The sequence below is a fragment of the Brachyistius frenatus genome, unplaced genomic scaffold (assembly GCF_029030835.1).
Source record: "Brachyistius frenatus isolate BFR_SWC_R1_liver_20210118 unplaced genomic scaffold, ASM2903083v1 Contig_1, whole genome shotgun sequence".
Classification (NCBI taxonomy): domain Eukaryota; kingdom Metazoa; phylum Chordata; class Actinopteri; family Embiotocidae; genus Brachyistius; species Brachyistius frenatus.
In genome coordinates this window covers 7,127,105-7,148,634 of record NW_027210600.1, presented here as the reverse complement: position 1 = coordinate 7,148,634, position 21,530 = coordinate 7,127,105, and the positions used below count along the sequence as shown (strand labels likewise).

At 39.7% G+C, this 21,530-nt stretch overlaps 1 protein-coding gene across 3 annotated transcripts; it reads left to right on the top strand.

Annotated features, from left to right (window-relative positions):
• Positions 1 to 1,243: 1,243 nt before the first annotated feature.
• Positions 1,244 to 20,166, top strand: porb (P450 (cytochrome) oxidoreductase b). 3 transcript variants are annotated; one of them, XM_069720804.1, is made up of 16 exons: positions 1,244 to 1,312; positions 5,109 to 5,294; positions 11,194 to 11,242; positions 12,185 to 12,313; positions 12,937 to 13,089; positions 14,146 to 14,270; positions 14,573 to 14,662; positions 14,973 to 15,071; positions 15,397 to 15,513; positions 15,667 to 15,785; positions 16,586 to 16,767; positions 16,971 to 17,120; positions 17,250 to 17,517; positions 18,017 to 18,162; positions 18,544 to 18,629; positions 19,046 to 20,166. In XM_069720804.1, the coding sequence occupies exons 2-16, from the start codon at positions 5,116 to 5,118 to the stop codon at positions 19,188 to 19,190; spliced, it is 2,037 nt and encodes a 678-aa protein (XP_069576905.1). In that variant the 5' UTR covers positions 1,244 to 1,312; positions 5,109 to 5,115; the 3' UTR covers positions 19,191 to 20,166. The 3 variants fall into 3 exon arrangements, with proteins under 3 accessions (XP_069576905.1, XP_069576986.1, XP_069577080.1); XM_069720885.1 differs by lacking the exons at positions 1,244 to 1,312; positions 5,109 to 5,294 and adding an exon at positions 7,501 to 8,073; XM_069720979.1 differs by lacking the exons at positions 1,244 to 1,312; positions 5,109 to 5,294 and adding an exon at positions 9,923 to 10,039.
• The last annotated feature ends 1,364 nt before the right edge of the window (positions 20,167 to 21,530 follow it).

Sequence of the window (21,530 nt, the reverse complement as noted above, 5' to 3'; positions counted from 1 at the left end):
TTAATCATTGATATAGTGGGTCTGCCATAACTTTTAATGTAGGCATATGTAGGTAAATGAAATGGAAAATTGTCACCAGTGAGGTGGTATGTAATGTATTAATCTAGCAGTAAAAATTATTAGTGTAATATCTCAGCAAATTTCTATCGAGCACTGAGTGTTGTTTATATTTGCATTTTAATATCAAGTGTCTTAGTCCTTATTTATCTCGGCTGTATATGTTGCTAACCCTTCAATCAATTTCGTGCGGGCCATATTAGTGTTTTAATACTGTCTCTGTTTGCTGTGGCCGGTGGAGGCCTCCATTCACCGGTGTGGTTGGTGAGCTGCGAGTTCGCTCACCTTTGAGAATGATATGTTTTGTGGTGGCATATTTTATTAGTGTGGTGCTTTATTTGAAGTTTGCTTTGGTTTCTTTTACAATTCTCATGGGCACAACAATCCCAATGTCATATTACTGGGCCGTTGACTTATAGCTAATGACTGTGGCGCCCCTCTTTCTTCCCTCTTTTTTGTGAACTTTAGTAAATGTTTTAATAAATAGCCAGTGATGGCGGATAACCTACTTTGACTGTGACCACTTTACTGAAGTCCCTGTGCCTCAATTTACCTGTTAAGCACAGTAAAATACTTGAGTAAACGTACCAAGTAATCCCCACCCCTTCTGACAGACGGTTTTCTACTGCAAATAAGTACTTCTGAACTGACTGTTATTGCATAACTTTTACTTGTAAAAGAGTATTTTCAAAATGATAATTTTTGATGTTGCTCATTTTAATTAAGTAGGTGAATACAGTTGAACAAGCAGGCGGTAAAAAAAAAAAAAAAAAGTTTGTTGGGCTAATTATATGTGAACATAAACAGCGTTTGACTTTAGGAGGACACGTTTGATGACTCTGCTTTTCAGTCTGTCAGAGATGCATGTTGTGCTGCTTTCATTACATAACCGTGACCCTTCCTCTGTTGTACCTCTACAGTTACTTATTGTAGATTACATGTGCTCGGCAACGTTGTGGACCGGTCCCAATGCAGGCAGCGGCACACAGCGAATTAATATAAAGCCGTTTCAATATAGTGCTCAATTTTATAAGACAGTTTTCTTTAAAACGCAGATTGCAAAGTTTTCAAAAAAGAAAAAGTTTAAAACAACTGTCGATGACTTTTTATTTTTTTTTTTTTTTTTTGGCCTCTCCGTTGCCGGAGTATTCCCCGCCCCCCCCTCCGCTATAATAGAGTTGGTTTGCTCCTACATGGCGCATAGTTTCCTTCCGCATTGTGCACAGTGAGCGCAACACAAAGAGGAGAGGCGAAGGTAAGTGTTGAGCAAACTCACGTTTTACATCGAGTTGTACTCTGTGGCAGTCTGTTTGAATTACACTTTAGCGATGGTATTCGCACTGTGACTAGAAACCTAAAACACAGGGGGACACGTTCAGCTTTTTAAATCCAACACGAGCTTTGGGACAAGTGTTACGCAAACTGGGGCAAACTTGTGTCACGTCGGTCCCTCAAGCGCGTCTATTTTTGAGTGTAGGGTTGAGTGAGCTTTACATATCTGATGGTTTAAGACGATACGTCTTCAGACAGACCTGTAGTCTTTACGCGGTACCGTGTTTTCAGCCGGTGTTGTGGTAACTGTCCAGGACATAGTCGGGGCCCACTCCCGCTTCCCATCACTTTTTTTTTTCTTCATTTAAACCAAAGTGGGGAGGAAGAAAAAAAAAACAACCCCAAAAAAAACCTCCGCGAGCGAGTCTTTGGGTTTAAATTCGTGCGTAAACGTGACCTCCGCGTTTCACTTCGTGCACTTTGCCCGGTACCGGTACCAGGGTCTCCACTCTTACACAACTATTTGTTTTATGGAGATGAACTGTCCGGATGACCGCCAGTAAACTTCATTATGCATGTGATTTTAATTGTTCATTTTATACGTCCCGTGTCAACAGCTATTAAAGCTTTTTTTTTCCGCTTGGTTTGATTAGCGATTAATCGGAATCTCACATGATTATGAAAGCACCATGTGTCTGCTAGTAGTAGGCGTACACTGGCATGCACAATATGACAGCTCAAGAGTTGTATGACAGCGAGTCGGTTTTTGTTTTTATCTAACAAAGGGTTTAAAACCGGTTGGATATGCATGACGATGATTTGTCAAACTAGGACAATCGTTTTCAATCCTCCACTGACTGATCTTGCTTCATTAGTGAGCTCTTATAAAGAGTACGCTTCTTTTTCTTTTTTTTTTTTTAAAGGTGAAATATGCAAGATTTAAATCCCATCTTGTAATACCACTTTGTACATGAGGAGGTGGTAGTTAGTCACTGTAGTGTTCTTGCCCTGCTAGTTAGTCGGATATTTTTTTTTAAATAACTGATGATAATAAAGTTCAATTGTATGGACTCGGTAGTGGCTCAACCAAAAAAAATGGCAATGAGTTTAGCCTATAGTTTTTTTTTTTTTTTTTTTTTTTTTTAGCAAGAAACAAAACCATATGTTGGCTGCACAATGAAAGTTTTTGTTATCATTAACTACACTAAATATTCATTTTGAATTGTTCAAACAAAGTTAGTATTCCTTGTTTATTTGCTGCATTTAAAAAAAAGCCTCAGTTTGATAGAGAGATAGCGAACTGATTGAGCTCATCGCATACAGCTGTTGTAATTAGCCTTAAATTCTTAACAACCAACAAATGAAACATTAACACGGTCAGTAATGTTTTACGTTTAGTTACTGTAACTACCTGTTGCGACACAGCCAGAGTTAACGGCTGTTTTTTCACCAATTTAAAAGAAGTATGTCAAACTTTATTCCTTTTACTTGTTAAGAGCTTTCTCCGGCAGTGGAACACAACGTTATTCTTAACTCTTGTTTTATTTCTATGACTCCAAAACTTTAAGCCATCATTGTTTACTGTATCATAACAACAGGTTAAAATACATCTTCTACTACCTCTTCCTTTAATGTTGAACTGAGGACAGACTGAATGCTACAGTGACTCACTATCGCCGCTTGAGGTGCGGGGTGGTATTACGAGCTGAGATGGGACGGGGTTATCCGTTTGTGCAACCCAATACGGAGATGCTTTTGACATTACGTCAACACTGCTGTTCCTTCACATTATGTTGATCATTTGAGCTTAATTCTTGATTGATTTTAAACTTTAAAATCTTGTATATTTCTCTTTTACATTTGGTATTTTTTTTACCCTGTTGATGTTTCCCTGATGTCATGTCTTTGATGGGCGTATGCCACCACGTGGGAAACCAACAAGAAAAACTGTAATCACTCAATTATTTAGTGAGTTTATTAGAATAATTGCTTGTGTTTTTCTATGTAGGTGAGCCTGTTCTAGTTGCTACCCATCGCAGCTAACTGTAAATGAAACATCGTGAACTTTACACAGGTTGGTTGTGTCCTCAGGTTAAACTGCTAATTGATTCTGCTGGGAGATCACTAAGCAAAGTAGTTGGCATGGATATTGTATTGCAACACACAGGAGACACTGGTACTGTTACAAGAGATGATGTTTGTACCAACCAGTTGTCAGTTTATTTTGTGCATACAGCTACAATTTATATAAAACTAGAAGGGCACTTGGAGAATGCAGACCTCTGCTAAAGCCAATAGTTCACAACCACTATCTACATCTGTTTTTTTTCTTTTCTAGCCTATATTTTGTCACTATCAAACCTTACTACCATCATTGGATTTCACTGGACATAGTTTATGCACCAGAGAACTATTTTATTTTACAGCTGTAAAATGTGCCACTGACTAAATATGTTGGTAACAATTACTAAACAGTCAGTCTAAGTTCCAATGCTGGTGTGAGTGTGCTTAAATTATGATTGTGAATATGCATATTGGTAACAATTTATTAATAACTATGTTGAAGAAATCCTTGCTGATCCAAAAAATTATGTATTATCGAAATTATTAACCAGTTTTGAATATTTATCCCCCCCAAAAAAAAATCCAGTGTTGGTTTGGCTGTGGATTTTTTTTTGTAAAAGCCACAACTGTAAGCTGTTATTATAATAGTTTGACTTGAAACAAATTTGAGCTGCTGAGTGTGAGTTTGAGATTCCTTACTTATTTTTATGTAATTCCTGCCCCAGTAAAAAAAAAAATGCCTACACACAACTGGTATATTGCATCACTGCTGATTTTGTGAAAATATCACTACAATATTCTGTTTAGAAATGACTAGAAAGTGTACGTCAGGGTTTTTTCTGACAGTATTGCACAACTGGAAATCACAGTGACTTCTGTACATACTGGGGTTGGCAGAAACTTTCCTATGAAGTGGTTTTCTTAATCTATCAGTGACTCAGCAATTTAATCAGCCAGTGCTTTGTTGAGTCTTTGTCTGCGTGTCTGTGTCAAATTGTCCTCTGGTTGCCAGCCTACAGGATCAGAGAAAACTTGATCTCCATTGTTTTCAGTCCTTGAACCAAACTGAAACCTGGGAGCTGAGAACATGAAGTCCTCTCATGCTCGGTGTGAAAAGAGCTGATGTCGTTGATGCGCGACAAGAGATTCCTCACTCATTGAAAGACGCAGATTATAATGTTATCGTATGTTGAACCAAATGTATAGCCAAACGTCCGATAATGGTCGCACAAAAGCAGTCATTGTGTGATTGTAGCATGTGGAATAAAGCTCACACATGTTAGCAATCATATTGTACTGTGTAGTGGTGAGACCAGTTGTTTCATGCCAGAGTCCACAGTTTTGGCGGAGATTGTAAAACTGAAACACATTTTAAAATGCACATTTTATATTGCAGATCACTGCGCCTCCCAACATAATCACAAGTCATGTAAAAAAAAAAAAAAAAATCAACATAAGAAAGACAGTCGAGGTCACATACTCTCCAAAGTGTAGGGCTGCAGCTCATAATTATTTCATTATTTGGTGTATTTTGGTTTATATTTTGATCTGTGAAATGCTAAAAGAATACATGTCCATCCCGAGAGGCTTCAAACGGCTTATTTAGTCTAACAAAACCCTCAAAAGGGAAGAGATGTGATATGTAGTCATAAGCTGGAACTGGCGAATAGTTCCCGTTTTCACTTCAGCTGTCTTCCTTCTGTCTCCGTGTACAGTGTCAACATGGCAGACATGGACACGCAGACCGTCACCCACATGGATTCCTTGGTGGTTGAAGAGGAACCTCTATTCGGCAACCTGGACATCTTCCTATTTAGTCTAATCATTGGCCTTGTCATCTATTGGTACATGTCCCGCAAGAAGCCCGAGCCCATCCCCGAGTTCAAGAAGCTTGACACACCGTGAGTATCCATGTTGGTTTTTATTTGAACATTTTATCAACAGGTTTTTAGTCAAATTCAAAATAACAGGTTCCAACTCAAACCTGATGTGTAAATGATACAAAATGAAGGCTGGCCGACGGTTCAGAAACAAATTCGATTCCTTAAGCTGCAAAATGGAAGAAAAATAAACGCATCATGGTCATATTTAAATTCAAAACCCATTTATTTATTTATTTAGTGCATGCTGCATTACAAAGCTTAGATATACTTGTATTTGAACTTCCAGCTGTAGCTCATGTGGGAATTGTTGGGTTACGCTCTGTTTCTTTTGTAAGGACTTTATTCTGATAAGGGCTTTGAAATAAGTGGTGTTGTGATGTAGCGCTACACAAACTGAACTGAATCAAATGCCGGCTACAGTCCGCTCCATTGCAAACACTCGACTGACGTGTAGGAGCCTGCTTAAGAAACGCTGCTGGACTGTCAAAGGTCTAAAGTTTGCTTGCGTGTTATAAATTTGAATCATCATAATCCTGCTGCAGGTGGCTGCGACCTTACTCCGATCACCCTCTATTCTGATCTCTTGGCCTTTGTGTTGCATTCGCAGCACTTCTTGTTTGTGCAGGGACCCGTTTCCTCAACAAAACTTTCAAAGAGGGGTGTCAAGTTGTCAATTCCACCGGTCGTCTGTGTGCGTATCCACTAGGGGATGGTGATCCATGTGTGTTTTGTAATGTTTCTGCCTTTAAGATCATAGCTCATATGTTTGTGTAAAAAGCCATCAATTATATGGACCTGAGTTTAGAAGAAGAAAACTCTTTTTTAAATTTTTTTTATATATATACACAGCTAAAAGGAAGTGAAGGGAAAGACTGAATTTGAACTTTCTTTAGTCATGTGGTTGATGATTTTCACTCTTGATTAGAGATTACAGTGAAAAGGGCCCTTTACCAGTTTGCCACAGTTCAAGGTGCTTTGTTCGTGTGTCTAATTTGGTGCAACCGTCAGTCTAAAATCCAGAAATATATCTTTTCTAATGACAGAAGAAGAAACGAGCCAGCATTTGATTATTGTTTAATTCTCAAAATCGATGTCAATTAAGGGTGTTTCTCCACTGATCTGATTGCGATTTTTTTATTTTTATTTTTTTTAAACATATTTTCCGGGTTGCCTGATGACACGCTATCTGCAAGTTCAAACTCTTGAAGCAAGGCTCCAGTAAATGTTTTACTGGCAATTAAGTTTGTTTTCTCCCACCCTCTTCTCTTTCAAACTCCCAAACTAATTGGTCCTTGGTTGCCTCTTTCTCTTATGTCAGTGCCTGCAGACCTTCCCTCCCCTGTTCACTCCCCTCAGTGCTTATCGGGGATCGTGATGGAGGTCTCGGCCCTATTTCAGTGAACTGTCCTTGCACTGACCACATTTTTAGTCCCTTTTCCAACCACGAGGCCTTTTTTTCTTTGAGAGTAAAGCCAAGCTATGGGCCGGCAGCAGCCACACTCACTGTGTGGTAGTGTGAGGCTGAGAGAGGGAGATCCTGGGCATTTGTGTGAAAACAGGCGGTTGGCTCGAAGGGGAAAGACCCCTGGAGAGCGTGTTATGCTTCGGGAAGAGTATCTGTCTGTGGAGGGCGGGGATACAGGAAGGGAACATAGAGCAACGCAAGCCTGCAAGCCTGGTCACCCCTCCCCTTAAAGGAGCAGTGATTACCTAACTGTTATGAAGGGGGCGTAGTCTTCCATGTCTTTCCTGTGCTTTTGTTTTTGGCCCTGAACCCATTTTGAAAGTTCCCTGGAGAGCCCACTCACAGGGCGAGCCAAGTTCCTTTTGTAAGCCCTCTCCAAAGGTGGAAAGTTGAGGCAAAAGACAAGCAGCCCTTTCTTTGCCCTGAGTTACTTCTTTTTTTTTTTTTTTTTTTTTTTCATTCTTCTATCCCCACTGCCCTGTTTTTCTTTTGTGTGTGTGTGTGTGTGCGTGTGTGTGTGTGTGTGTGTGTGTGTGTGTGTGTGTGTGTGTGTGCCATTGGAGTAGGACCATGTCACAAATGGAATCCTTTTATGATAAATGAGGTTGCCATAGCAATGACATTCCCATCTCTCCTCCAGTGAGGTGGGGGCGGGGGATACTTCAGTAAAAAAACCACTACCATTCACAGCTCCCCCCCCCCCTCCTTCAGTGGTCCACAGAGGAGTTGCTCTGATAACTAGCCAAATTCTCAGAATGGATTTTGTAGACTTTTTCGTTCCTAACACCTTTCGGACCGGAGAGGAAAAGGGGCGGGGATGAGGAGGAAGGCATTTTCAGCCCGAGATCATTTCAGTGTGTGTTTGTGTGAGTCAAAAGTGTGGGTCTGCAGCTCGGCTACGTTTTATGGGAAAGTCAGTTTCCCACCATTGTGTTCTCAGCGGTTGCCAGACACTGACAGGGTTTGCAGGCTGCTGTGCTGTGTGTGTGTGTGTGTGTGTGTGTCTGTGTGTGTGTGTGTGTGTGTGTGGAGAGCAGACGCTGCTGGTTTCAGAGAGCAGCACAGGAAGAGGCAGAGTTCAGATCGTGTTGGAGCCCCTAAGGTGAAGGCAGCCAGCTCTTCAAAACCTGCTGGTGTCCATCTGCCTTTCTGGACTGGTATTACTTTTCTATCCTGTTGTTGTGGAGTGTGGAGGTCCTGCTTTTGATTTTGAGCGTGGCGGCTCCTGGCGTGGCCTAGCCAGTGGTGCTAGTGGCAGTGGCGAGCTACAGGGCTGCATGCCATGGGCTGTGTCTTCTCCCTGCCAAAGGACAGGAGAGATGCTGCTGAGAGGTCAGTAAAGGCTTTGATTTACTTCTTCATAGCACAATACAGCATTTATTTTTATTTTTTTTTAAATGATGCTTGCATGAAGTTGTCTTAAACATTTGCCACAAGCCTCTGTGTACTCCTGCTGTTTGGTTGGATAACACGGATCCCACTCTGGAAGTTTCTGAATCACACATTGTGAGTAAGTGTTGAACAGGTGGTTTGTAAGTAAGCAACGAAAACCATGCTGTGTTCCCAGCAGGTTGTGTAGGAGATGTAGATCAAATGTGTTTCACTACAAACACTGTTTGTAATTTAATTAATGAGTGTTCTGTTTTTTTTTTCCCCCTCGAGCTCGGTTGTTTACCTCACCAGCCACGTGCGCATTACCAGGCCTTGTTTGATTTTTATCAGTAAACACACTTGGCATATGGTTTGAGTTCCATGATATTTATGTCTTTGAATAATCGGTCAGAACGCAAAATGGAAAAACATCTTGTTTGTTTGCAGCATCATAAGATCACCTCCATGTTTGAATGCGTCACAGAGGAAGACTAAACTGAGTCAGTGTGCCTGTTTGAAAAGGATCAGATCCTGGATGGATGGATGAATGAAAGGAAAGTTCTTTTTCTTTTTTTGACGCTATGTCCAACGACTGAATGCCAGAATGCTTTTTTTTTTTTTCCCCATGTTTCGCAAAACTTAATTGTTTTGTATTAGCAGTGCCGGCCTTTCAAATGACAGTGGTTGATGCTACTAGGCTTTTAAACACCATTGTTACTTCAGTTAAAATCTCGCTTTATTTGTGTATTATGGATACCAACATGACACATCTGAACCAACTGTAAATGCTGATGTTCAGTTTTATCCGTTAACCAGTCGTTCCACAACGCTGGAGATGTCATCAAGTGTCATTTTTAACCTTCTTTGTTGACTCTACTGAGATTAAATGATCAACTATTTATTAAACTGGAATAAGACAAAGGACTAGACTAAAAATCGTTATCGAGCAGTTATTATTGAAATACCCGTCATGAAATGTCATGAGAATATCATTAAATATTAGTTTGTATTTTGAGTTGCAAAGATTGTGGGGTCGAGATGATTAATATGTTTTGCTGTCTGTTCTCTAGTCCAAGTTTAAACATGCTCAAGGTATTTTATTGTAACGGTACTCAGATGCTGCAACATTTTGAACTCTTGGCTGTTGAAGCACAGAAAAAGAAGTCCTTCCTGTTGAGCGTCTGTGGGGCCGGCGAGGCAGACGGCCCCAGCTGATAACAGAGCCTGCAAAAGGTGTCAGGAATGCTTCGGCTTGAGGGCAAAGACTTGTTTCACATTTTGATGAGGAATTTACACGTTCTCTCCGAGCGTTCTGTAAAAAAACACGTGGGTCCGTTTTTATGGCGTGCTCAGCAGCAATCCCACATGACCGCTCTCTACATACTGCTTTTCCCTCGATGACCTCGCAGAGGTGTTTTTTTGTTGTTGTTGTTGTTGTTGTTTTTTGTAAATGTAAGAGACAAAAAAAGAACCGTGATGCCCCTTCATGCTTCATATAGATCAGGTCAGATCTTTCATTTTAATACACTGTCGGTCAGCTTTAATGGCTTTGCTTCAGTCTTGTGCTCTGTAGCATAAATAGTAAACATGTATTCATCTTACATGAGTATTTATGTCTAGTTGTTGTTTTTTTGTTTTTTTTTTTGCCTTTTATTTCTTTTTCAGTGCAGCAGAGTTGCAGCTGTCCTTTTCAGAGCTTTGATGCTGAATGAAGAGGCTTTGCCTTTTATTCGGCTCAGTAATTGATTTAGCTTCCTGTGTTCCTCTTTACTAACAGTGTGTTTTCACATGGTGTTTTGATCTTTTTCAATCTATTATTCACTCTCTGGGTAAATGTAAATCCAGATTTTGAATTGCCATGAGGAGCAACCCACAGCGATAACTTGTCAACCACTTCCCCCTCTGCGTATACGTGCTTTTGAACACAGTTAGTATGGCTGATGTTTGTGTTATTCATCATCACCTTGTTGTAAAAATAACACTTACATTGACCAGACCAATTGTTAATTTTGCCCAAGAGTTGGAGCTACACATTCATCTAAATGTTTACATCACATTACACAAAATCTTTTGCTTTTTTTAACGTATCGTTTTTAAATACAGTTTGCTTCGATTTAATAATTTGGCCAACAGCATTTACAGTTCTGCTCGGTATGAACATATCACTATGACTAAACTATTTAGTCGATGAACAGTAAATAAGTTATAATGTTGGCTTGTTACCCAGTTTTACTGGTGTTCTTTTTTGAGTCTTGTGACTCATTGATCTCGGCCTTACCTGGCGCTAAAAGGAGAAGTCTGTACGATTTAGTGGCCTCTAACGGTGCCTCACACTCTCTGTCTAAATAGTAAATGGTCTTTCCTTTAAAATAGCACTTTATCACCTTAGCGGGCTCAGAGTGCGTTACAGTTTGCCCCCCATTCACCCACTCATTGTACGATAATCTATGGTGGTTGTGAATCTCACGAAGAACCTGAAAGCCCCTCTCTAGAGTCAGTGTTTAGTTTGTCCCCTCTGGGCCACTGTAGAAACATGGAGGTGCAACATGTTGCTCTCTGTAGAAAAGGACCCGCTCGCTATGTGAAGTGTATGAAGGGCTCACTGTAAGGTACTGAAAACACGAGTCATAGTTTCAGGTGATTCTACACTAATGAAGACATAATTAAGAATATTATATTCCACATTTGTTAATAGAGCTCCCTAAAGCCTACATACTGGTCCTTTTTTGGTTTCCCAGTGTTCCCTACTAATACCAGAGTTGTCTTGATGAAGGTAGAATATGAGCTGGATGTGAACCACCAGCATTCACAGAGGAAAAATTGTTAAATAAGAAAGACTACTTCCACCTCTCCCGTGTGAAATCAATAACTGTGGTCAAAAAGTAGAATGACCATCAAGCTTCTGACTAATATCTAAGGAAGGAAAATTCATTTCAGTTTGAATTTATGTACACCGTTTTTCTCAACAAATATTTGGTAAACATGGGAGCATAGTATCAAGGTAACGGGCAGGTTCTGAGTTTCTTTAGCCTTAAGTTTCTTTATAAAAAGCTAAATCTGCTTCTTTTTTTTTTTCCCAAGAGAACCCACCATACGGGAGACAAGTTTCATCGAGAAAATGAAGAAAACCGTAAGTCATGTTGTTTTAACTTCAATGTTGTTTTTTCCTCTTTCAGCTGTGACGTGTGTAATATTTTCCATCACAGGTAATTCTCCAGGATCTGCTTTGTTGCTTTTGTTCCAAAACGTGAATTCAGTGTTAAGAACAGATTTTTAAGAGTATTCAGAGCCATTCAGACTTGACAATACATTACGTTAAACGGTGTGAATGCGGCTCCCCTTATTCGGGTACTGATCGACCTTGACGTTGTTCTCATAAATACTTGTTTTATCTTGTCGAGGTCCCTCTGTGTAAACCTGCTTTTGTTGTGGGTTATTTTTTCTTGACCCATATTTGTAAATCAACATCCATTAAAGTACTAAAAGGCCCTTTTCTTCCTCTTTTGATCAATAGATGAAGAATCTCTAATGTAATGCACCATATGAAGTTCTAGACTTGGAAACACTGGTTGTCATTTATGGTCCTCTGTTTTCAAGCCAGAATCCAGAGACCACTTTGGCTTTGTATCATGTGGTTTTGCAGCAAATACTTCGGATACCACGATGGTGGCAAAAAATAACTTTGGGTCCCTGCTGCTTTTTCAGTTTTGCCCCTATTTGTCTTCGTCATAAATTATTGTAGCAACACTGTAGGTGAAGATTAAGCATTTTACAATTGCCATGAAGATGTTTATGTAAAGAAAAGCTTTATGTTGAAGTAATGTAAAGTCTGGTGCCCGCAGAAATGCTCCAGTTTCCCCAATGCTACATTTCAGGTTTGGGAGAAAATAAATTCAGGAAATATTTTAGGTGAATTACAACAGATTTAATGCATCTGTTGTGAGCTTTTGTTGTTCCATTAAAAACAGTGATACTGACTCTAGACATGAGCAGCAGGTTGGCAGTTATTTATGTTTTTTTAGAAAACGCTTTTACACGCAATGTAAATGATCTTCTGTGAATTTGCGGACAGGGAAAGAACATCATTGTATTCTACGGCTCCCAGACGGGCACAGGGGAGGAATTTGCCAACAGACTGTCCAAAGACGCCCAACGCTACGGCATGAAAGGAATGGCTGCTGATCCAGAGGAGTATGACATGGTAATTTACATCAGTGGAGCAACATACAAACCACAGAGTTTAAATGAGCAGAGGTCCTAATCGTTCTTTGGATACTGCTGCTTATAGCTGCCAGTGACTAGAAAAATCAAACCATCACTGCATGGCTGAACTCGAAGTCTGTTTCTTATTGTGGCAAAACAATTGGCACTAAACACCTTGGTGGTGATAATGGTTTACTTCTCCTGCATTTTACTAACATGAGATGTTAGTCATTCTGTTTTTTAACATGTGGACCATCATTCAAAATGAGACAATGAATTTTATAATACATGACAAGAACATCTCCTTCTCTTTTAATTATGAATTAAGTGTGCGAATATATCGTGTTCATGCAAATGAGTACATAAATACTCAAGTACAGCACATTCTCATATCAGGATGTTTCTGCTATTTCAGTCACAATAATACAAAGTACACAATATTACGAACACTGCTGAGAGAACAAGTGGAGGCATGTTACATAATACACTTGGATTTCTTAGCTTGGTTTGCTGACGGGGTAGCTCTTGAAACAACCAGTCAGATACTGGAGACAAACACACTTCATAAAATGATCAATTCTTCAGCGCTGACCGTTTTACTTTTGTTGTGTCATGTTACAGGGGGAGCTGGCCCGACTGGCGGAGATAAAAAACTCCCTCGCTATATTTTGCATGGCCACCTATGGGGAAGGAGACCCAACAGATAACGCACAGGACTTCTATGACTGGCTGCAGGAAAGTAATGATGAGGACCTCTCTGGGCTAAACTACACTGTGAGTCGTGTTTTACAAAGTCTTTCTAATACAAAACCGATTGTGTAGGAAGTTAGGAATAGTGTTCTCTCCAGGGTGTATGAGGTTTCCCGTTAAGGAAGCGCAACATGGAGAGCTAAAAGCCTGCTGTGTATAAAGTCAGTGAGCACACTCTGTTCAGCACAAGTCTGTGTGTTTGACGCCATGTGGCATGTTGGACTACTGCTGATTATTTAAATTATCCGTTCATTTATCAGTCGTCTTCTCAATTAATCGTTTGGTTCACAAAAACCTCAGAAAACAAAGAAGAACCTGTCACAACACCTCAGAGTCCAATGTCACATCAAATATCTTTTCAGACCAACAACTTGACATATTCAATTTACTGTAATTTAAGACCAAAACAATAATTAACTCTCTTGATTGAGACCCTGGAACTATCAATTATTTTATTATGGGTAGTAATTATATTTTTACTCTGAATTTTATATCACGTTAGCGCAACTGATCCTACTAAACTTAATATGTACTAGTGAGTAGTTTTCATTCATGCACATTTACTGTGTAGTTTGTGTTATTTTCATGCAAATAGCCTTTTGCTTTTTAAAAGAATAACTCCATATCGGGTATAAAGATAATATTTCTTGGACGTGTAAACGGCTTGTTTGGACTACTTTGACGTACAAAACAGGCCTGATTTATATCAAGTAATATTTACTGTTGCAGCCACACAACCTGTTTTTTGAGTAATTGTCAGTGTTCATGTCTGTCTTACTGACACAGAGCTGCAGGCCTCAGTAGTATGAGCTGCACTGGGCTTCGTGTCTCGCGTCATTTCTCTTTGTGCGTCATTATTGTGCTGTTATTAGGTCATTTGAGTAAAGAACTTGATTATGGGAGATGTAGTTACATTTTTTTTGGTACCGTTACATTCTTCACTCTGTATTTGATAAACGGAAAAGCAGCCAAACATCTGCACTGGTTGACTTGACTGCGTAAGTGCTGTTATTTCCAACTTAACAGGCAAATCAAAGCGATACACCGATGATTCTTCATTGCGTTCCTGTCTGTCTCCAGGTATTTGCTTTGGGCAATAAGACTTATGAACACTACAATGCAATGGGAAAATATGTGGACAAAAGGCTGGAGGAACTGGGAGCCAAGCGCATCTTTGATCTTGGTTTGGGGGACGATGACGGCAAGTAAGTGATCGATTAATGCTCCGAGCCTCCATTTTCTCTGGTGCAGCACAAATTACATGATGTGGCCCACAGTCATTGATCTTATAAGTACATAGTAGGCAGCAGAAACGTAAAATACCTCCTGATGGGAAAATGTATTGTTTTAGAGGTGAAGACAGACTGTTGTTTTTGTTTTGGGTTTTAAGAAACGTCATCAGATGTTTTTCTTAAATGGTTTCACTTGAAAGAAAAAAAAAAGAAACTTTATGATGCAGTCTCTTTAAATCAGTGTTAATTAAAATGGTCTGGTTTCTGTGTTTCAGTCTGGAAGAGGACTTCGTTTCCTGGAGAGAGCAGTTCTGGCCGGCTGTCTGTGAGCACTTTGGAGTGGAAGCCTTAGGAGATGAATCAAGGTGAGTTCATGGACAAATCCCATTTTTGTGTACTATTTAGTCATTTTGATTTTTATGTTTTTCTCCGTCATTTTGATTTTTATGTTTTTCTCCGTTATTTTGATCTTAAATTGTTTTAACGTTACCTCCGAGACCGTTTGTAAATTCTCTCTACCTAACTGCTTTTTTCCCTGTAGCATCTCGAATTATAAAGAAAGCTTCAGCTGTGTATAATATGGATATAATTTACTGTAACTCACTTTGTGTTAGTGTTTTTACTCTGTGTATTCAGTGCATAAAGAGCCTAACTTCGGTCTGTTTTCCCACACAGCATTCGTCAGTACGAGCTGAAGGAGCCCACCGACATCAATATGAACAAAGTGTTCACAGGAGAGATCGGCCGCCTGAAGAGTTTTGAGGTCCAGAAGCCGTAAGTACTGTAGCAGAGACTCTGTTCTCTACCAGAACTCATTCATTACTACAGTGCTGTGTGCTCAGTTGCTGCTCCCTTTTCACCCACATTTACTATATAACCTACTGTAAACTTTACCAAAGGTCACGTTGTAAAAATGAAGCTTTGTGCCCCCTAGTGGACAATGGAAACGCATCCCTGCTGCCTTTTTGATGAAACATCTAAACTATTTTATTTACTGAGAAATCAATCTCGGTAATTTTCTATTTAAATGTATTTTTCTCCCTAATGGACTTATACACCTCTGTGTATGTGTATTAAAGTCTTCCTCTTTTATCTTTAGGCCCTTTGATTCAAAAAACCCTTTCCTAGCCCCAGTCACTGTAAACCGCAGACTCAACAAAGGTGGTGATAGACATCTTATGCACCTGGAGCTGGATATAACAGGCTCCAAGATCAGGTGAGGCTACTTTGACAAGCACAGTTAATTGCTGGATAAGGCTTTTTTATTTATTTCCCGATGTTATGTGATTTATATGAGCACCTCACATTCATCTTTTGCTTTATGGATACAGGTCAAGGTCTAAACACATGGCACTTTGTGTGATTTCAGATACGAGTCAGGAGACCATGTTGCCGTTTTCCCCACAAACGACTCTGTGCTGGTGAACAAGTTGGGACAGGCCCTTGGAGCGGACCTTGACGTGGTTATCTCCCTCAACAACCTTGATGGTATGGCATTGACAGCCCACAGCACCTTGACTTCCCCAATCGGTCAGAATCCCTCAAACAGTCATGAAATCCTCCCTGATATCAAGACACAGTATTGGCTCACTTAAAGCACGCGGATTGGAGACGGTTATGTAACTGCAATTACGTGTTATTGCTGTAATATAGATTGTTGACTTTTGTTTTAATTAGATTAGTTTGTAATCGGATATAATTTGTGGTTGCATAAGTAATGATTAAAGCCACTCCTGTTCAGTGTTTTATCAAAATGACGTGGTTTAACTCAAAACATGAAATATTTATTGCAGGTTTCCTAAACAGACATGCATTTAATTCAGCAAAGACGACATACTGGCTCTGTCTTGGATGGTAGAGTGGGTTGCCCACTAATTGGAAGGTTGGTGGTTCAACTCCTCCTGTCCACATGCCTAAGTGTCCTTGGGCAAGACCCTTAACCCCAAGTTGCTCCCGATGGCGTACCACTGATGCGTGAATGTACTCCAGATGGAGAGCACCTCGCATGGCAGCTCTGTTTCATTAGTGTGTGTGTGACCGGAAAGCCGTCTAAAGGCTCTTGGAGATTATTACAGTGATAAAGTGCTATACAAATGCAGACCATTTAACATGCTCGAAGAATCACTTAAAATATATCTTTAAAGTCTCAATATTGACTAGATTATTTGTATTTTGAAGTGACAAAAAGATGGTGCATATTTTATACCTCAACATTTTCCATTACTAATTCACCATAAGAACTGTCATAACACAGTGCCAAAAATGTGTTTGCTAATGTTGTTTTTCAGAGGAGTCCAACAAGAAGCATCCTTTCCCCTGCCCCACCACCTACCGCACAGCGCTCACTCACTACCTGGACATCAGTCAACCTCCTCGCACTAACGTCCTCTACGAGCTGGCTCAGTACGCTTCCGACCCCAAAGACCAGGAGAATATGCGCAAGATGGCTTCCTCCTCCCCCGAGGGCAAGGTCAGTGAAAGAGGGTAACAATTGATTGGTGGCGGTGTTTGAATAAATTTACCCCTGAACTTTAGTCATTTTCTAGTTAATGTTACAGAAACACAGCTGCAGGAGCATCGCAGCAGTCTAATTAAACTGGATCTATAATGCTGATGCCGAACCTTTTTCTTTCTTTTAAACCTTGTGTTTCTTTTTGCTCTGCCTATTTACAGGCACTCTATCACAGTTGGGTGTTGGACTCCTGTAGAAACATCCTCGCCATCCTGGAGGACATGTCTTCTCTGAAGCCTCCTATTGACCATCTGTGTGAGCTGTTGCCACGTCTTCAGGCTCGCTACTACTCCATCGCCTCCTCCTCTAAAGTAAAGAAATTCAAGTCATACGTTTTTAATTTACTGCAGACATTTTTATAGATTGTGATAACTGTCAAAAAAAAATTGCTGGTCTGACCTGAGTAATGAGCTTTTAATAACTCTTCTCTGTTCATGTAGGTTCACCCCAACAGCATCCACATCTGTGCCGTTGTGGTGGAGTACAAGACGAAGACTGGCCGCATGAACAAGGGAGTTGCAACCAACTGGTTGAAAAACAAACTGGTCACCGACAATGGCCACAAGTCCACCGTCCCCATGTACATCCGCAAGTCTCAGTTCCGCCTGCCCTTCAAAGCTACCAACCCAGTGATCATGATCGGCCCTGGGACTGGGATTGCTCCTTTCATGGGCTTCATCCAGGAGAGAGGCTGGCTGAAACGGCAAGGTATTAGTAGACACTGTGCCACGGTGTATGTGTTGCTTTTTTGACTGAACTTTTAACAACCAACTGATTTCACAAGGAGAGCTAGACGAAGTGAAAGACCTCTGAACGTGTTTGAGTCTCTGTACTGGTGCACCCAAAAAAAACAAAACTTAATACGGTCAAACATAAGCACACAAGTAATGGAGGATAGATGCAGGAAATCAGTTTTGTAGCTATTCATTGACGAATTAGTGACATCATTAACTTCAGATTTAAAGAACTGTAGCTTTTAGACTAGTTAGGTAGTGCAGAAAACTCTAATAAATGCTCTGTAACATTGAACACAATAGCGGTGTTCTTATAGAAGCACCTGCTCACCAAACCAAACATTACCTGGCCGCACAGCAGTGGTCTGAACACCACACATCCCATGGATGGACTGTTCTGCTGCGATTACGTGTACAATGTATACATAATAATCAATGATTTGTTTTGTTTGGCGGCTGGCGTCTCTTCATAGGGAAGGAGGTCGGAGAGACGGTGATGTACTTTGGCTGCAGACATAAGGATGAGGATTATCTGTACCAGGAGGAGCTGGAGGAGGCAGAGAAGGACGGAGCCTTAACACAGCTTAAAGTTGCATTCTCCAGAGACCAAGAGAAAAAGGTACGACTGACTGCTAAAGCTGGAAACTGCTTGCCTGCTCTAATTGAGATTATACATAATATATTATTATATTATGTTATATCATACTTCAGCATGCAAGATGTACTTGGTTGCCTGGTTGGCAAGTGATTTTTGGAGACTGTGGGTTCCAGGGTCATTGTTTAGTTAACAAAATGTACCAGAGTTTTCTACCAGTGGTGAATGTCAATTCTTCATTTTATTTAAAGAATTAAATACAGTTTTTTGGTCAAATATCACATTTAGATAAAAGAAAGACACAGGTCGAATAGTTAATTATCTGACACGTACAGAAATGTGTTTTATTTGTCAGGTTGTGTTGATAAATCCACCATTTTTGTCCTTCCATTTTCCAAAATAAAGGTGTACGTGCAGCATCTCCTGAAGAATAATAAGGAGGACGTCTGGAAGCTGATTCACTCAGACAATGCTCACATCTACGTCTGCGGGTGAATAACATTTGATCAACAAAAGAATTCATGAAATCTCTTGTTACAAAAAAAAGACAATCTTCACTTTCATTCACTTATCGTGTGGAAAAGATTTTTACAATGTGATTGTATATAAGTTTGTTGATCATTTGAATTTTGGCCATTTGATGTGAATGTATAAGGATTTTTTTACTCTAACACAGAAAATGTAGAGATAATGGAAACCCAAATTCTATTTGGTGCTTTGGCGCCTCCTACTGTTAAAATAATAATTGCTGAGGAATCAAAGTCAAGAACTCTCACCATGTTTAGGTGAAAAGCATTGCTGGCTGATGATCATCCATCAGTAGACAAACCAACAAGAAATATATATAAAATGGAAACGCTAAAATAAAGACTACCAGAAATCTAAAGCGATCTGTTTCCTTGTTTAGGGATGCAAGGAACATGGCCAAGGATGTGCAGACGGCCTTCCATGAGATTGCAGAAGAACTCGGAGGTATGACGCGCACCCAGGCCACAGATTTTGTCAAGAAACTGATGACCAAGGGACGCTACTCGCAAGATGTGTGGAGTTAAAGAGCCTCGAACCCAGCCTCGAACCTTTTCTCTACAAAAGTGGTAGTTTTAAAGTTTCTGTTTTATTTGTTTTATTTAGGACTGAATAATATAAAAAAAAAAAACATGAAATACTTGCTCATTGTCACCCTGGTTCATGAGAGCTACAGGTAGCAAAATATCATGAGGCAACCCCTACCTCAGCAGGTTTTTAATTAACCCATTCAGCAGTTTCTGTACTTCATGCGTACATATTCTACATTATGGTTCTGGACCACCAGCCTCTTGTCTGCTGGGGTCCTCGCTTGAGCTGCGGGGTCAGGACGAACAAAGGTTACCCACTCTGGTTTCCAGACTTAAGAGTCTTGGATATAAAGCAATCAATGAATTAGTGTAACTGGGTTTGTCTGCAACTCTGGATGCTCGGAGATTAGACGTAGGGACCTACTGCCTCGAAATTCCTCAATGAAAGTTCAAAGACGCAAATGCAGCAAAGAGTCAGTTTTATTTTCAGATTTAGTTTTGATTAGATACATTTTATAAAATATAACACCACAGCAGATAATATAGTGCAATTTGTCTCAAGTATATGGAGATTTGTGGGTTCCTGTTGCAGCATGAACACTCAAAGGATTTGGATGTGAAAGGGTGCCGACTTTAGTTTCTCTCGGCTGATCCAGTAGTTAGCAGTTTTAAAGTACTTAAAATATATTAAATGTTTGTACAAAAATTCTGTGAGCAAAATGTTTGGTGTAACAAACTGGCATCATGGGTACAATGTTATGATTACCTTTGTATTTTGACAAGGGAGTTTGCCTTTTATGCATTCAGTCGCTGTTAGTTTTAATCAGTAACAGTAACCTTATGGAGGCACAAACAGTGATGCAAAGGGGACGATTTTATGTAGGAAAACCCGAGATTATGTGCATTTTATTTCATAGCCTGCCTTTAAACACAATGAAAATTAATCTCTGTTGGTACCCTGGAATATTTGTGAAATGTTAGAAAGCAGATCTTTCCTCCCAAATCACTTTTTTTTTTATTTTTTTTTTTTTTTTTTTTTTTTTTTTATGAATCAAGGTTATGGTTTTATGTATCATTGACCTCGTCCATGTCATGTGGTATTTTTTTTTTGTCTGAACATATGCACGACTACATGGAGAACATGACAAGGCATATCAGAACCATTAGCGTGTTCCTCAGCATCTGTCTGTCAGTGCTCATCCCTGTACTTTTGTAAGAATCTGGAGAGTTTGAAGTCGGCCAACCATTTAAAGTGCAGCCTGTGCCTTCTTAACACTGCCTTATGTATGAAGTTATAAATAAGACCGTGACGCTTCACTGTCTTTTTAGTTGTTTATTTTATTTCATACTTTAAAATTTTATTTACTTCCATACTTCCATTTTAATAGAAATTCATCTGAGACACTTTACTCAGCGCTGTCACTTTTTGTCATCCACCTTTGTAATGTAATTATTTGATTGTAAGGAGGCATGCATTTTTTTTATGAATAAAATTAGAATAATTTTAGGGGTTGTTACTACTTTTTTCCAAGTAATGGCATTTTAGAAAAATACATTAATAAAACATTAGAAGTAGTTAGTGAAAGTGAGGTTGTTGAAGCTTGCGTGCTTATACAAAACATTTTGCAGACCAGAACCAGATGTGGCAGCATTGTAAACAATAGTTAGAAATGTGTAACTTTGTCAACCATCTGTTTGTTATCAGACCCGAAGTTTCAGCTTCATCATCAACAACGTTAATTAGGCAGTAATGTTGAGAGATTAAAATCTCAGGGCTGCAGTGTGTTCATGTTTGGTAGGTAGGTAGCAGGTTTGTACTTTAACTTGGACAAAAAGCTTCGGTCCCACCCGACCAACATGGATATCCAATGTATAGTATATTATACGTATGTTTTTGCAAGATTTTTTTTTTCCTTTCTTTAGGTAAAGCAAATATAGAGTTGGGTACAAATGTTTAGATGTCTGCTATAAACAAACAAAGAAAGAAAAGAAGGTAAATACAACTCCTACAGCAAACGGACATTAAAAATGACCATTTTCTTAAAAGCACAGTTACCTTTGGTAACTGCTAGGCTATAGAAGGTGTCAAAGCATTTCCAGTCTTCAGTTTCCACCATCTGAAATGTCATTAAGAAGTCTTTTACAAGACAGTAGACCTCAAAATCCACCATGAGTGAGATCCCAGAATCTTTTGGAGTGGCCGTCAAAGTCATGCGCACACGAGACTTTAACAGTGCTTTAACATTTAAAGACAGACTCATGTTTGATGTTTGTTTACTGCAGAGGTTACCTTAAAAATCAATAAATGATATAATTTGCTCAGGGGTGCACCAGCTT